This window comes from Leptidea sinapis, chromosome 43 (genome assembly GCF_905404315.1).
Source record: "Leptidea sinapis chromosome 43, ilLepSina1.1, whole genome shotgun sequence".
NCBI lineage: Eukaryota > Metazoa > Arthropoda > Insecta > Lepidoptera > Pieridae > Leptidea > Leptidea sinapis.
The window spans coordinates 6,967,712-6,985,063 of NC_066307.1; the positions used below are offsets into that span (position 1 = coordinate 6,967,712).

The 17,352-nt window shown below is 35.8% G+C and overlaps 1 protein-coding gene across 2 annotated transcripts in view; it reads left to right on the forward strand.

Annotated features, from left to right (window-relative positions):
* The first annotated feature begins 260 nt into the window (after positions 1–260).
* LOC126976952 (breast carcinoma-amplified sequence 3 homolog) overlaps positions 261–17,352 on the forward strand; it is a 35,614-nt gene continuing 18,522 nt past the window's right edge. For both annotated transcript variants that reach the window (XM_050825556.1, XM_050825555.1), the window contains exons 1-9: positions 261–533; positions 4,320–4,497; positions 5,343–5,643; positions 8,778–9,036; positions 10,521–10,705; positions 11,374–11,622; positions 13,385–13,579; positions 15,381–15,519; positions 16,209–16,385. In XM_050825556.1, coding sequence (XP_050681513.1) covers positions 4,331–4,497; positions 5,343–5,643; positions 8,778–9,036; positions 10,521–10,705; positions 11,374–11,622; positions 13,385–13,579; positions 15,381–15,519; positions 16,209–16,385 — 1,672 coding nt within the window. In that variant the 5' untranslated portion in view covers positions 261–533; positions 4,320–4,330. The remainder of the gene's footprint in view (positions 534–4,319; positions 4,498–5,342; positions 5,644–8,777; positions 9,037–10,520; positions 10,706–11,373; positions 11,623–13,384; positions 13,580–15,380; positions 15,520–16,208; positions 16,386–17,352) is intronic.

Here is a 17,352-nt window from a genome sequence, read left to right on the forward strand (position 1 = left end):
ATTGCGTTACATGCGACATAGATACTAAATAAAATTGTAGTACTAAATAATTGTCACATGCACCTCGTAATAAGGCATAGAAATTTACACCTGTCATAGTCTATCTAGACGTTAAATGATCTAAGTTTTGTGACTTAAATATTTTCTACCATTGTCCGTGATTGCTGGACCGGCTGACGATGACAAGTCTACGTTGACATCTATAGCTTTAGTTCACAATTGTCATATTTTGACAATCAGTTCCAAATTCTAATCAATGTTGTAATACTTCCAAACTCATAGGTTTATCGATTGTTTTTAAATTCAGACGTTCAAAACATACCACCAAATTAGTGATAATGTTTTTGTTATAATAATTTTTTTAATTTTTTTATTGGCATGTCTAAATTGGTGTAACCATAAGTGCGTGTGTGTTTTTATTTGTTTTTATTGTATTGCTCTGACGTCATTATTTTATCGACATCGCTAACGACGCAATTACGTTCTTTTATTTTAAAAATGGATTTAGAATGAAAGTATTAGTTATTAAAAAGGTAAGTAAAAGTAGTTTCGAAATGATTTCAGTAGATAGTAAGACTGTAGTTATATATTGCAGTGTGAGTGAGTTTTACTATGTACAATCGATTTCTTTGTCCTTGCGCTCAACCAATAATGCACAACGAAATCAGTAACAGATTTTTATTCAGCGCTCCCTTATTATACTTTACTATTTTCCTCACTTACATATATTTTTTATCGTACCTTTTATATGTTTTAAGTATCATATAAAAATAACTTATCTTTATTATGTAATCATATCAGCTGATATACCAGATGGAAGATGTCAAAATTATAATAATAATATGTAAATTAACTACGAGCTATGTTTACTCTATAAAAAACAATAGTGCATTTTTATCGCTATGTTCATTGACATAAGGCCTAAATTTTTTATGATTATGTATGATGTAAATAATAGTTGTGAAATAATTATTAACATATTAATTAAATATTTTGAAGTATTAAAATTTACTCAAGTAATTAAATAAATAGCAGAAAGTAATGTATGATGAAAATAATATACAAATGTTTATATAGTATATTTTCCACAATTCAATGTCTATTGTGCTCCTATTTTGTGTGGAAATACCCCTGACTTCAAGCCTTTGGTATCATATGGGGCTGGGGGCTCCTGCATTTAGAACCCTTAATTGGTTGGTCATTTTGAGTGCAGCTACTCCAACCACACCAGTTCCTTCTAGAAGTTTAGAACATTCCTGAAACTTTCTCAGACTAGAGCCATCACATTTTTTTAAATATTTTGGTTGGTGGTTGGTAACTTCTGTACATTCCATAAATTGTAGTTATATTGTCAACCAGATATCCTGTGCACTTTGAGTTGGTAGTTATTCTGATTGTGAAAAGGTGATTATTTTGAGGTGTGTGTGTGTAAACTTAAACTTAAACCATAATTTTTTAGTTATAATAATATTGACACACCTTTTACACATATTATCTTGCCCCAAGTTAAGCATATATAGCCTGTGTTATGGGTTACAAGACAATGATATATTTAATACAATATACTTACTTAAACATACATAAATTCATATAAACATACATAAATACATTTAAACATCCATGACTCGGAAACAAACATCCATATTCATCATATAAATGCTTGCACCTACCGGTATTCAAACCCGGGACCTCTATCTTTGTAGGTAGGATCGCTAACCACTCGGCTATACAGGTCGTCAAAATAGTAGAGTCAGAGGCAACATATTCCAGAGATTGAGGATGTTTATTGTAGATATCATCAGTTTTTGAGGATTTTAAAATAACTTTTCAACATGAGAAGGAAAATTAAAGAAACTGAGACCACATCTACAATTTGGATGAATCCGGACTTTTCTGGAAGAGTCTTCTATATAAGCATTTAGTCTAGTATTGTGGCATCTGACAAACCTTTAAAATCTGTGACAAAAGGACTAACAATAAAAGATACAATTTTGTTGCTGGTGTAAACTTGGTCTGAGACTTCCTAGCAAAACATTGTTTATTCTTTAAGAAAGCTATACTTTCCTCAGTGCTAGATAGAACGAAAGTGTTTATGTTACACATGTAATCCTAGAATTGATCACCTTACAACCATTAACATTTCAAACTCTTATTTAAAGTAAGTGGCTTTTGGAAGAAGAGCAATGTATATGAAAACCTGATAGTTGCTGAAGTCATTGAAAATGTATGAGAAGAGGCAGTATCTTAAGACAAGGATTATAAAGACAATGGAGCAGCCAGCTGTGTCAATGAAATATTCAGAGGCTCTGCAAGCATTTTAATTTAACATTTTTCTGTTGGATGGACACAGACAAAAATCAGTGCTATGAGTTTTCCTTCTACATCTGATGCAGGATGATGCTTTTGAATATCAGAAAAATATGCCAAGAACAAGCCAGGTGCTGAAGTCCATCTAAAATTTCATCCCAATTAGAGTAACTCAAGTTCAGGTTAACCATATGACCTCTTTGTTAGATTTTCTGGCATATTGAACCTAGGTGCTGTTGTTGGAATGATATAAACTAATTTTAAAATTACTGGTGTAAAAGCCTTGTATGTTCTATCCAGGTCTTAATGCCTTATACATCAGCCATGCAAGGCTCTCTACGAAAGTTTCAACAACTGCTTGTATCTTCTATTTAGGCCTCTTAACAGACACAATGTGGGTTAAATTCAATCTTCTCATTAAGTGCAACCAACCACAAACCACCATTCCTTTATTATCACTACTCTTCAACCCTCATTGAAGATTGTGTAGCTTAGAAATTCTGGGTCTCGAAATTTCGAGAAATGGACAGAATTTAGGTCATTTGGAAGACAACTTTAAATAGAATTATATAATACATCAAACAGACTTACCGAGCTGAGCACTCTATATAGCCGGACATATACTTAGTCTGGCCATATATACTGTTACAATTAAAAATAAACAAATTATTACATTTGAATTTTGAATCTGTCATTTTTATATGATAGTTCATTGGGTTTTCTCATTTTGGCGCCAATACAGTGTACAATATTTTGCGATATTAAAATGAAGTGGGGTGATAAGGAGAACCAAATTGATATAATTGCATTACACATAGCTAGGTATGGAGCCAAATGTAATTTTTAAAACTCTCCATACACTTGGTATAAGTAAAATGTTTGTGTTCCGTGGTATTAATAATTACAATGAGACCTGTTTGTGACAGAAAAACATCTGTCTGTACGAAAAAGGTGGTCAAAGCAGTAAGGGAAAGAATTCGAAGAAATCCTGTCTGAAAGCAAAAGATTTTATCTCGGGAGATGAAGGTAGCACCTTGGACCATGTCGCGTATTTAATTTTCTTAACTGATAATTTAAAAATAATAGGGTGAGTGGAGGATGTTCAATAACCAAGAATGGTCCTTTCAGCAAGACTCGGTGCCGGGATATAAAGCTCGGTCTACGCAGTGGTTGAACGTGTTAGAAACGGACGTTTCGAACTTCGTCAGAGCTGAAGACTTGCCGTCTAGTTCCGATCTTAATCCGCTGGCTTATGATTTGTTGTCAGTTTGAGAGAGTACTTCTAAACACCACGATAATTTGGAGTCCCTAAAACAATCCATACGATTGGCAGTGAAGAATTTTCCCATGGAACGAGTGCGTGTTTCTATTGATAACTGGCCTCAACGTTAAAATGACTGTATTGCTGTCAATGAAGACCACTTTGAATAAGCTTTTTTTTATGTATTAAACTAACACACTGTAAAAGTAATAAATGTTATTTGCAATAGAAATTTTCTTTTTCTTCGTTTCAGTATTTATGGCAAGACTCCCACTCTGTTCTGTTTACTCTTGTCACTGTCTAGAACCTAGACGTCACTTTTACCTAATTTTTATATTATACCGCTGCTACGGAATTACAGCATCTCACCACAAGCCATAAACTCAATTATAGGATATATTGTGCGCTTGTCAAGGGACTTCTAAATACAACCAAACTGTGGAATTAAATTCCTTGTGAGCAAATTACCTGTAGGTGGATAGGTATGACATGAATGTATATAAATAAAGAGTTTTAATGTTAATCAGATGCATTAAACTAAGATAAGTCGTAGGTACATAATCATATTATATTGTTGTAATAAAAATTAAATACTTCAAGGTCGAAACCCGTATCAAAAACAACAATCACATTATGCACGCTTGATTCACACAGAAAAATAATAAACGGTGCTTTTTATCTTTGTAAGAAACAGCACGATTCTTCGCTGAGGATCATTTAATATATTACATAAATATTTTTAAATTTACAGATAAACCAAAAATGTCAGCGGAGTCACCGCGGCATCTCCGTTCTGGCGGGCCACTCACCGTGCCAGCGCAGCCACCGAGCGATCGCAGCATCATAGACGCAGTCTCTGGCTTCATCAATGATGTTACCCTGTCATCATCATCCAATGTCGATCCAAAGGATGTGATTCAGTGGGCTCGGTAGGTATTTCCTACTCGTTTATTGTCAGGCCAAACTAATGTGTTCAGAATTGTTAGAAAACGTTTGTGTGTTAAAGGTTATTATAACATTAATAATTATGGACGGTATATTTATCCTGATATCCATGTAAGAAGAATAAATAAGAAAAAATAGAGTTCAATCTACAATCCGTTTATGTTAAAATATATGTTTTTTAAACTAGCACTAATCAAAGCTATATAAATGGAAAAATATTTAATGCTAAGTAGTTAATAAACATTCCGATCATTGTAATTCCGACGACCAGAAATGGTGTTGTAGCAGACAATAGTATTACGATATGTAAATTATAAAATATATTAATATCTGTCCCTGAGTTCTGTATGTGCAAACGTTGTATTGCCAATTGACTAATAAGAAAAATCAATAATGAAAATTTTTGGGGTATAAAAAATAGATGTAACCAATTCTCAGACCTACTAAATATATCGTACTACAATTATTGTATTCTTTTGCCATCTTGCAACCCTGTTGTTGGTCTGTGGATGGACCAGAATAATATAAAAATAGCGATACAAAAATAGATGTTTATCGTAGACAGGTGAAAATTTGAAGTTGTAGGTATGCAGTTTTTAAAATTCTGAATCATAATAAAATAAAAATATTTTTTTTTGTCAAAAAGATGAAAAAAATATTTAGGGGTGGGTCACTTAGGGGTATGTAAAATAGATGTTGGCCGATTCTCAGACCTACCCGTAAGGCACACAAAATTTCATACAAATCGGTTTCGCCGAGGAGTTTGGTAAGAAACAACGGGACACGAGAATTTTATATACCATATTATAAACATTTTTTTAATTTCTAGGTTTGAAACAGCTGACATAAACGAGCCAACACCTGAAGGCGATGACAATGACGTACCCCCTCTGTTGCTGATTTTGGGTTATGGTTCTGGAGTCCAGGTGTGGCTTATCCCACCTCATGGTGAGGCTCAGGAGGTGTTGTCATGGCGACAAGGCACAGTCAGGGTGCTGCGAATACTGCCCACTCCTCAGTACAATGACTGTTTTGCTTCAAAGAGACCACTCATAGCCCTGTGTGATTCAGCCAGCCCGGGACCTGCTTTCTGTTCACTTAGTTTTCTGTCAATACGGGGAGGAGAACAGGTACGATATTTATGTTGGAATTAGATTTTTGTTTTATGGTTGTAAATATCCAGGATGATTTAACTATTACCATCCAAATTTTTTCTCTGCATTACATACATACAGGTATTTTTTTTAATCTACACCCTTGCTTTAAAAGATTCTACTAACAGTTAGCTTATTGCCAACATTAAAACACCCATTGTCCTAATAACCATTACATCATCCAAACAAGTGTTGTAATGAAATTCAGTACAACATTATATCATCCGTTTTCATAATAACACTCCTTTGGATGATTATGGTTTCTAAGACTGATTAATCAATGTTCCCGAGAAAATTATAGTGTAGGTAGTGGTTACCCTATTTTTATAAAAAAGTATTTGCGTGTGCACCTGCGCGGGGAGGACTCCCGATGGCAAATTGTCAAAGGCACCCACTCACCGCAAAATTTGTCAGATATGATTATTATTTCATCAATGAAATGAGAAAGTGTTGTGGAGGGCCTTACTTAGTATTTTCTGACTTTTTGTGGGTAGTTCAAATGCAAATATTTTTATTCAAAATATGATATAAAATCACTTAAAGTAACTACCACCCATTCCAAAAGAATGTCTCAGACCTGAGAAGAACGGGCGCAACAAAATCAGATAAAGAGCTGTATCCATATGCCAATACTTAGTCGTCAGAAATTCTCTACTGAAATAAAAAATACAATAACTGTAGTTACTTATTACTATCTGGAACGAATATATAATTTTGTGTTGACATAACATAAGGTATACAAATATAATACGAGGGCTGCACTAAAAGTATCGGGAATTAAGGAAGTGACACAACATTACTATTTAAAAATGTGTTTATTGCTTTTCGAAGTATTCTCCGCGAAATTTGACACATTTTTCCATACGATGGATCCAATCATTGAAGCAACCATTCCATTCCGAAGTTGGGGTCTCCAAAATGGCCGTTTTGTAAGGGTCCACAGCTTCTGTTCAGTTCAGTTCTGTGCGCGGTGTGGGAACTCGCATTGTCGTGATGGAGGATGTTGCGGCGGTTGCAGTTCTCTTAACGGAGTTCAGAAACGACCTGTGGCAAACAAGTGATAGCATATCATTCTGCATTAACCGTTCTTTGTCCCTCAAGAGGAATAGTCGCAACATGGCCGGTTTTGGAGACAAACGTGGCCACAATTTTTTTTGCAACACTCCGTGAACGAACAATTTTTGTTGGCTTTAACTCATTTGCGAACACCCAAACTCGTGACTGGTTTTTTGTTTCGGGTTCGTACGCGTATATCCAGGATTCGTCACCTGATACGATATTGTATACAGTATTTGAGGATCCTGCGTGGAATGTTTCGAGAGTTCTGACGCACCAAGTAACGCGAGCCGCTTTTTGCTCTTCACAGAGCAAACCAGCGATAAATTGTGGTTTTGGATGGGGCTTCATCACCAAATGCAGAAATAATCCGGTCAACACACTGTTTTTGTGTTAAACCACTTCGAAAGTCATAATCAATCATCGCTCTAGAATTTTCTCGAGTCAATTCCATTTTCTCAACGACTAAACAAGTTTGAAAAGATCTTGTGACAAGACCGAGAATCTTTTTTTAAATAAAAAAATGGTATTCGATTTTTAAAACCAAGGAGTTTTCAAAAATTTAAAAGTTTTAAAAAAAATTTTAATATGACAGGAACAGTGGAAATATTCTATTCCCGATACTTTAGTGCAGCCCTCGTATATGTAATATAGATATGAACTACGACAATGACTTTAAGCGAACTGCAAAAAGATGTTGAAGTTTATTATGACTAATTTTTTACATTTTACTTACCTGCCTATTATATAATATAATATGCATGTTTTTATACCTCTTTCTTTGTAATTTTTTATTTTATACTTTTAATTGCCTAATATGGCAATTTGAAAGAAAATCAAGTCTACACGTAAATATTTGCATAAAATATATTATTATATTACAAGTAGTGATATTAGTAGTAGTAGTATTTGTGACGAGGGACAATAAATAGAAAGAATATTTATATATAGAAATAACCCAAAATTGGCTTGGACATTTGGGAGGTGCCGACCATCTTGCTTTATCAGCAGATCTGTTCAACGGTACTATTTTCATTTCCTTTAAATCTGTTTAGTTATAGTCCGCTTCATTATCTATAATTCGTCTTGTCTTATCAATCATCGTGAAATTTTTAAAATAAAAAAGTGCCTTGGCACTTTCCTTTAGCACAAATGTGCTACTTCACCAAATGATGTTTTCTGAATGAAATAGCTATTTGTATTTGCTTATAAATTTTGAAAATTCATCCAAGGTTTTCATCATCAATAAATTATGCTTTCCAAAACCAAATGCGTACATACATATACGTAGTAAGTCTTAAAAAAATATAATTTTTCAAAAAATCCAAGATTTGATGAACGGGAGTGTTACACATTTAAATAAAACACTTTTTAAAGGATTAAAACGCATGTAATTGTAAATGTCTTTTTACATTAGATTTCGCTTAAAAGTACATTTTTATTATTATTTCATACCCTGAAAACGTGATCTGGAAAGGTATCGAAACGTCGGGTTGAATAATATAAAAGTTAATTAACTTTTACGTAAAATCTAATGTAAAAACACAGTTACAATTACAACACGCGTTTTAATCCTTTAAAAAGTGTATTATATAAATAATTTTTGAAATCAGTTCAGTTGTCTTCAAGTAATTGAAAAATATTTATAAAATAACGCCGATTTGAGACTCTATTCCCTTCTTTTTAAGTCGATTAAAATATAACTTAAATTTTAAAGAAGGTTGTCCATTTATTGTTAACACTTAAATCATTAAAAACACCTTATAAACTGTGGGTCAGCATAAGCTTGACAGTAAAAATATGTCTGATCAAATGTAGTGGTTCAAATTGACACTATAAGAATTACTTTTATAAGCATAGATTATCATTTGTGCAAATTTTCATTGATACCTAAGTTAAGTTACATAAGTTTTAAGGACATTCAGAGTGACATTCAATTTAAAAATACAGACAGAGCCTGCATATTAAAATTGCTTACTATCATAATACTAACTATTGATTTAAAACATTCTTGAATCCTATGGCGAAATCCTAAAATCTTTTGTAATTCACAGGTGAAAAGCATAAAATTCAAGAACCCAATTTTGGATGTGCTAGCCAACAAGCGTTCAGTGGTGGTGTCGTTCTCGGAGCGATTCGCAGTGTTTGACGCGGCCACATTAGAGGACAGGCTTGCTGTTACGACATGTTACCCATGTCCGTGTCCCTTGGGCGGAGCTTCACCCATCAACCCGCTTGCTCTGGGAGACAGGTGGCTTGCGTATGCCGACAAGAAGTTGAATCCATCCAAACGCAGCAGTGGAGGTTGTGAAAGTGAGTGTGTAGTTTCTGAAGTGGAAACTTCTGTATCGTTGTGATTTGATAGTCAATGAAACGAAAAAGCGACACTAAAAAGAGATAGACACATAAACTCATAAGATTTACTGTGGGAGAAAATGATATAGGAAGCATTATACAGTGTTTTACTAGACGATCATAGCTGAAGAAGAGATTGTCTTATATGTGACGCGAGTATACCTCAATATTATATTCTGACGTCATGCGCATGACAACATAGACACCAGGAGAACGTAAATATGGTAGTGGTGATAGTAATGTCTATTATTGCGGTTGAAATCATGTGTCATCCTAGCAACATGTACCAGGACTTCATATGCAGTTTAGAGGTTCATGCACATTTGTACTTTGTACGCACACATCTTTTCTAAGGAATTGGGCAACAAATGAGAATACGGATGACCTTATTGTATGTGATCACCGCCGTCTATACTTTCTTACAATACCGGACGAATTAATAGAATTACGTTAGAATTAGCGACGTTGGAATCATGTTAAACAGCTCTTCGGAATACTTCCCCGTGATAAAATAAAAGACAGACAAACGATGCGATGTCTCCCTTGTAGTTAACTGGTTTGTATTTTCGTCTTCGCCTTGATTGAATGTTACACTGGTTGTGCGTGATTATGTAAGGACTTAAAGAAAAAAATTACTAATATTTGTCACAATTGTCGGACATAAACCGTAATGCGCGATTAAATTACTTAATTTCGGCTGTGTGTGGTTGTGAAAAACATACGGTAATTTAATATCATTGATGTGACATGTGTTATTACAGGAGAATACCACATGGGTATCGGAAATGATCCTTACTGTCCAAGAGGTGGATGTCGTAGAATATAGTGATTAGGTATACAGCGGTTCATGCTTATTGTTACATAAAGAGTACATAAAGAATCGAATGAACGTTACATATACTCCATTGATAACCCCCGCCCATTTCGTTATAAATGGTGCTCCTCCAATCAAGTTTAAGTATTTTATTTTATTTTATTTATGGAATAGGAGGACAAACGAGCGTACGGGTCACCTGGTGTTAAGTGATCACCGCCGCCCATAATCTCTTGCAACACCAGAATAATAACAGGAGCGTTGCCGGCCTTTAAGGAATGAGTACTTACGCGCTTTTTTGAAGGAACCCATGTCGTATTTATTGAGTACTGGGAACATTCACAAACTCAGGCCGGAACGTACAGTCTGCACTGTTTACAAACAAACAAATCAAAACCAATTTTTTAAATCGTTTTTTTCGATGATTCTCGCATAAACATAAAAGTACCTCAGGATTCTTGAAAAACAAAAATTTCGAGCGACACCGCGATTGCGCTCGTCACCTTGAGACATAAGATGTCAAGTCTCACTTGCCCAGTAATTTCACTAGCTACGGCGCACTTCGGACAAATCCTGTGCAAAGGTGCAAATGGGTGTGCTAATGAGGTTATGTTTTTCTGCTTTTCAGGTGAGGGTGTTACCAGCTATACTGCGACGGTATTGCATGCCGCCAAGTCGCTGAGCAAGGGTCTGCGTGGGCTCGGCGAGAGCGTGGCGCATAGCTTGGCCGGTGGCCGCACCTCGTCTCAGTCTCCGTCACCACCGCACTCCGACCTGCAGCAGCCCGGGGTCGTCACCGTGCTGGACATAGAGGTGGGTTGCCGACTCTTCTGGAACACGAAATAATCCAGTTAATTTCAACTTGATAACGACGCCTACGTTAGATAAACAGACCGTTTTACTCAAATCATTATTTAAATAAAATACTTTGAAATGTGTAACACTCTCGTTAATCAAAGAAAATACTATGTGCAACAGTACGAACAGGAAAATGCTAACCGAATCAAAAGATTGAGAGTACAACGAAACAAAGGTATCTCGTTTCCTAGCATCTATAAACTTTCTAAAAAGATGCCGAGACACTAACATGATCCTAGTTTCAGTACGAATCGCGCCAAGATTTGAAATAGCTGGAAGTGACGGTATTCTAAAAACAGCAAGTCATTAATTGTTATTTAAATTTGTTACAATTACACGCGATTTAATCCTTTTAAAGTGTTTTATTTAAATATGTAACACTTGAGTTCATCGAAGAAAATACTCAAATCATTATTGTTGATCGTAACACTTACGATAATAATAACGGAGTCTCTCAATGTTTCGTTTTGAAAAAATGCATTTCAGTACAACATTCGAGTATTAGTAAGATCAATAAATATTTTTCCTTTGCATCCACAAATTCCCCAATGGGACAGGCGATGCCTGTTGGAAAAAGTAGGGAATTTAGATTCAATTTTGTGAGAAACCATTTGTACTTGTAGAGTAACGAGGATGAAGACAGCCAAGATTGCGAAGAGCCGTGCGACCCGATTGTGGCGCACTTCATAGCGCACTCGGAGGCCGTGACCGCCCTGAAGTTCGACCCGAGCGGCATGTTGCTGGTGACGGCTGACAGACGCGGCCACGACTTCCACGTGTTCCGCATCAACCCGCACCCCTGCGGCCCCAACCTGGCTTCAGTGCACCATCTCTACATCTTGCACAGAGGCGACACTACGGCTAAAGTGCAGGTAATAATGCTAATAATAATGCCATAAAATTAACAACTTTATGCTGATATTTCAACCAAGAATATATTAAGTTAAGGGTAATTATATTTATTCTATATAATTATATTTGAGTGTCATAATATATTATTTTATAATTCGGCATCTTTAAATCTGCTAAAAACCATTTATTTTGCAATCGGTCAATCTGTATTATCTTATTGTATCACCGCATGGGGAGGGGCGGCTACTTCACACATGATACTCTTAGAAAGAGCACAGAGAGCTGTCCTTAAAGTGATTTTTAAAAAACCTATTAGATACCCAACTTCTTTCTGTCCGAGGTATATTTATCTTGCGTGTTATGACAAGCATGCATAAGGAGGTCTTGAATTTGCCTAATTATAAAAACCTACTAGATAGCCGTTCGTACAAGATTCCAACACCAATAATAAATACAACATTTGCAAGTAGATTTAGCCCATTCTTACATACATATATATACAACAAGGTAAATTTAAAATGTTCTATTAAAAATTGCTCGGTCCATCAGGTCAAATTTAAAATACAGAGATGGTTACACACACTCACTTATGCAGACATGGAAGCTATTCTTAAAGTGAAAGCTTAGCATTCATATAATGTTAATACTTTGTAACATGATTAATCAGATACTCACACTCACTCACACCCACCCTCACACACACACACACACACACATACACACACACACATACACACACACCCAGAGACACACACGTGTACACACACACATATACAGAGTGCACTTTTTGACCTTTCGGTTCTTGTTAACCTTAGGATGTAAATTGGTTGCCTACAGGACAGGCTACGCCTAGTGTAGGGACCAAATATAATGTAATATTATGTGATAAAGTGTTTGTATATAATAAATAAATAAATAAAAAAAAATACTTCTCTAAAGTTGTGTTATTTGGATTGTTTTTGACAAGGTGATAACATGCTATATGAATGATTGTGGATTTATATAATAATTAGAGGTTGTGATTCAACCTTAATAATTCAAAGTTTAAAAACCTATATTATTATGTAACGTTGGTTATTAATTTTAAAATAGTATACGTAAAGCAAAGTGATTTTTTACTCATCCATAGCAGAGATATATATAGACTATATTTGTAAACAATTAAACGTTGTTTACATAATTTTGACATCTGCCGTTTATCTGATATCCTGACTTTTGTTTGATATTGTTAAAGGAACGTAAACAATCATCGAATAATTTAATTTATTAATTTATAGTACATGTCATAATGCTATTCGTTCTAACTTTCTGTATTCTTCCGTTTGCTTAATGAACTTATAATGCCTACTACTCGGCTAAATAGAGTTAGTAAATCTTTTGTGGGTACACGTTATTCAAAAGAATTATTAAAAAACGATTGTGTGGTAAACATTACAATAACACAAATGACTTTCTTAATGATACCACAGATTGGGAATGGAGCGACCGCCCTCAGGCTATTAAATAATAAGTTTAATTGCACAATATTACTTTGTATACAAATTCTTTCGATGAACAAAAAAGCCCGCAGAATTTCTTGCGCCCGTTCATCTCAAGTCTGAGGCATTCGTTTTGGAATGGGTGGTAGTTTTTGACTTTCAACAAGTGATGTCACATCTTTTGCACTAGAAGCATAAAAAGGGATCTAAAGTTTTGGCATAATGTATTAAAATATAGGTAAATGATTTCGCTTTGACGTTTGATCGTTGTTAGTGGTTTTAATGTTACTATATTTATTAATAGGACATAGCGATATCTGGTGACTCCCGGTGGACGGCGATATCGACCCTGCGCGGCACAACGCACGTGTTCGCCATCAGCCCGTACGGCGGCGCGTGCGGCGTGCGTACTCACACACTTCCGCGTGTCGTGAACCGTCTGTCGCGCTTCCATCGCTCGGCCGGCCTGCCGATACACTCCGCCACTGCGCACACGCCGGTCAGTAAATCACTACTATAACGACACGACAAAACGATATCGGCCGATTCAAGATGGACGGCCGGCGATATCGACGCTACTATAATATTATTTTTTTTTAATGAAAATATGGGACGAGACGAGCAGGACGTTCAGCTGATGGTAAAATGCAGTGCCGCTAAGTGGTACTACAACTGCGCTCGTCTGCTTGAGACATAAGATGTTAAGTCTCATTTGCCCAGTAATTTCACTAGCTACGGCGCCCTTCAGGCCGAAAAACAGTAATGTGTATACATTACTGCTGCACGGCAGAAATAGGCGCCGTTGTGGTACCCGTAATCTAGCCGGCATGCTGTGCAAAGGTGCCTCTCACTGGTAAAAACAGGGTAGGTATACAGGGTGTCCCACGGCTATGCAACATGGAGGTCAAGTACCTTAAGTATCGTTGATGTAACGTTTTACTGATAGAAGACTTTATTCTAATTTAAATAAAAAACAATTTAGATTGCGTTCATAGATTTTTAAATAATTGTCTGATTCAACCCACTACAGGAGAAAAAAAATTACCCTGTAGCTTTATTGTAGCTATAGAAAGGCTTAATTATAGTGATTATTTTTAGCTATATAACATAGCATCAAAAATAAAAGGAAGAGTATGAATTTTAACATTTAATGTAAATTTTTGTTCAGAAAAATGAAAAGCTGACAATGCCGCAAAGATATTTTTTTGTTTAGTTTAGTTTAGCTGTTATTTTATTCAACATAGAAACATTACTTGTAAGTCAAATTGTTATGGAGGTAACATATAAAAATTCTGTTACTTTTTAAATTAGTTGTGGATTACCACGGAGTTTACTTTTATATATTTTGTCGAAGATTATAAGTGATTTGGAATTTTTTATTGATTAAGGCGTAATTTGCGAAAATCCATAATTATCCAAATTTTTTGAGCTACTTTGAGTGTAAATTTCGCTAATATTTGTCTTCAATCAATTTAACACGTGTTTCGCCTCTACACATCGTCCTCGGGAGAGTTTGACTCCCCAAATTCTAGCACGAGACTCGAAAGTTGAGTTCGAAATCCTATTTTGAATAAAAGTATTTGTATTTTAAATAATTTGATATGTTTTTAAAGTAATAACCTTTACTTCTAGGATTATTACACAAAAAAGAATAGAAAAACAAAATTTTATGAATGATGCGGAATTCGAACCTACGACCTCTGGCGTTCCGTGCCAGTGATCTAACCCAACTGAGCTAACCGTTCTAGTGACGTATAGTAGTAAAATCTTGTATTCTTTGTTCAACTCTCAGGTTGTGGCTTCATTGGTTATGGTTAATCATCATCTTCTTTGGTTAGAGCACTGGCAGGGAACGTCAGAGGTCGGCGGTTCGAGTCCCACATTGTTCATAAAATGTTGTTTTTCAAATTTTATTATGTGTGTATTTATGTGTATCACGGACTAATAAAAAAATAAGGACTCCGTTTTACCTTACATAACAGTGTAGCACCAAAACAAGCCGATTAACGTGTAAATACATAGCCCCACGCACACACTTACATTACTACAGGCCGATAGGCGGTCATTATGAGAATTGTCATCGTCTGTGACAGATCAGTTTCCGTCTCAAATAAAATATTTTAAATATGCCAACGTGCGTTGTGAAAAATGGTAAAAACAATAACATAAAAGTATTTGTGGATAAATATGATTATTTAAGGGAGAAAAGATTGTGTAACTGATATCCCCTGTAATCGCATCACGGCGCGGAGTCCTTGTTTTGTTACTCGTCCGTGTGGTGTACTGTGTCCTGTCGCCAGCTGGCGGACGGCTGGCTGCCGGGCGCGTGGTTCCCCAACCCGCGGCTGCCGCCCTACCCGCTGCCCGTCACGTGTGCCGCGCTGGCGCAGCTGCGCCCGTCACACAACCTGACGCACACCATCACCAGGACCAGCGCGGGTACCGTCTGTCACTGTCACTGTCACTGCTGTATGAGTAGGATTACAATGCAATGCCGCTTACGACTCTTGAAAAACCCAGAAGTTCTGAGCGGCGCTACAATTGAGCTCGTCACCCTGAGACATAAGATGTTGAGTCTCATTTGCCCAGTAATTTCACTAGCTACGGCGCCCTTCAGACTGAAACACAATAATGCTGACACATTGCTGCTTCACGGCATCTTGTGCAAAGGAATATTTTCAAAATTCTTGCGTGGAAAACAGATTATATGCTTACAATCCTCGTTATTCACTACTAATCTGAATAAATAAACCTACACAAAAAGTACAAGCTATAACAATAGCTTTTCTGAGAGAAGTACCAAAAAAATGCGTCACGCCTTGCCAAAAAACTTGTTTAACTTCAATGAAAAGTGGTAGTTCAAAAAGGCTCGGCAGTGTTAACTATAACCAACAGCAAGCATTAGCAACCTACAAATAATACTTAAGGATATGTGTAAAAGGATTAAGTAGTGTTCATAGCTTGCAATACTATATTTTCACCACTAAACTTGTCTAAAAACATCATGTTTGCATGTTTTCTGCTTACTCTTCGCCTTAATTGCGATTTGATCCGCAGGCGAACATCACTCGCGTTTTTTTTACCCTCTTTATACAACTATTGCCTAAAATAGTGTTAATTGACGGCAGGTCGTCAGCGTCTGTCGTCGCTATCAGAAGACAACAACGCGGCACCTCTACTCGGACGCGCGTGGTTCGGTCCCGCTCAGAGTTCTACCAGCGGCAAGGGATGCGCCGTGCCGCTGTATTTGATGTCCGCCACTGGCTCGCTGCTTCATCTACTGCTGCACCCCACGCATAGCAGATGTTAGTATTTATTATTTTTATATTTGGCTAATGAGGTAACAGCTTCGCCTGGATGCGTGTAACCCCATTCAAGATGTGTCAGGTATGTAACTTTAAAATATGAACCAGTATTAAGGACCGATGACAAAAGAATATATTCACTGATTTAATCATATTCAGGTTCATCAATATCATATAAAATATTGAATTTATATTAATTATAGATCAAACAACAGAAAAAGTTTATTCATGACGATAGTACAATAAAACATAAAACAAAATTGAGAAATATTATTTTCTATTCGTCACAAAGTAGTTCTATTCGTCCCAACTCAGCATATTTGCTGGTTTCAAAACCAGCGCTGGTCTTCCGTTGGGCCATTTGGTGACGTCGCCTTAAAGATAATTATTATATAGTAGTTAATGCCAAGACTGAGTAAACAAGTTGAGTTGTCAATTTCTGAAGTTTCTAAGTTGACAACTCTGTTAAATGTCAATCTGAATTCGAAACATTAGAGTAATAATATGTGATCACAGATTAGTTTACAATTTACATTATTTATTCATTATTGTTAGTTTTTGAGTGAAACAAAAAGAATATACATAAAAATATTAACGAATTAAAAGTGACCAGCTATATATAACTAAAAACGACTAAAGTACGGTACCTACTCATAATTGCACTACTTAAATATGGGTTAATGTTAATGGACTGAGACGTAAAATAAAATCGCTTTGAAAAGTAGAAATAACTTTTAAAATATGGAGATTTCGTTATATAGTGACAAAGCCCACTGTTATATTAAAATAAAATAAAAACCTTAGTGGAGTTCATATCGCTATAGAAGTCTCCATAAATATTTTTAAACTTTTTAAAGCGAGTTTTTACTCAATTTAACTATATATTTTCAATTATGGTTGGTGTTTTGTTTTACTTTTATCATCCTTTTCAATGGATAGAAAGAAGATGAAACTAAAATTTATTTTC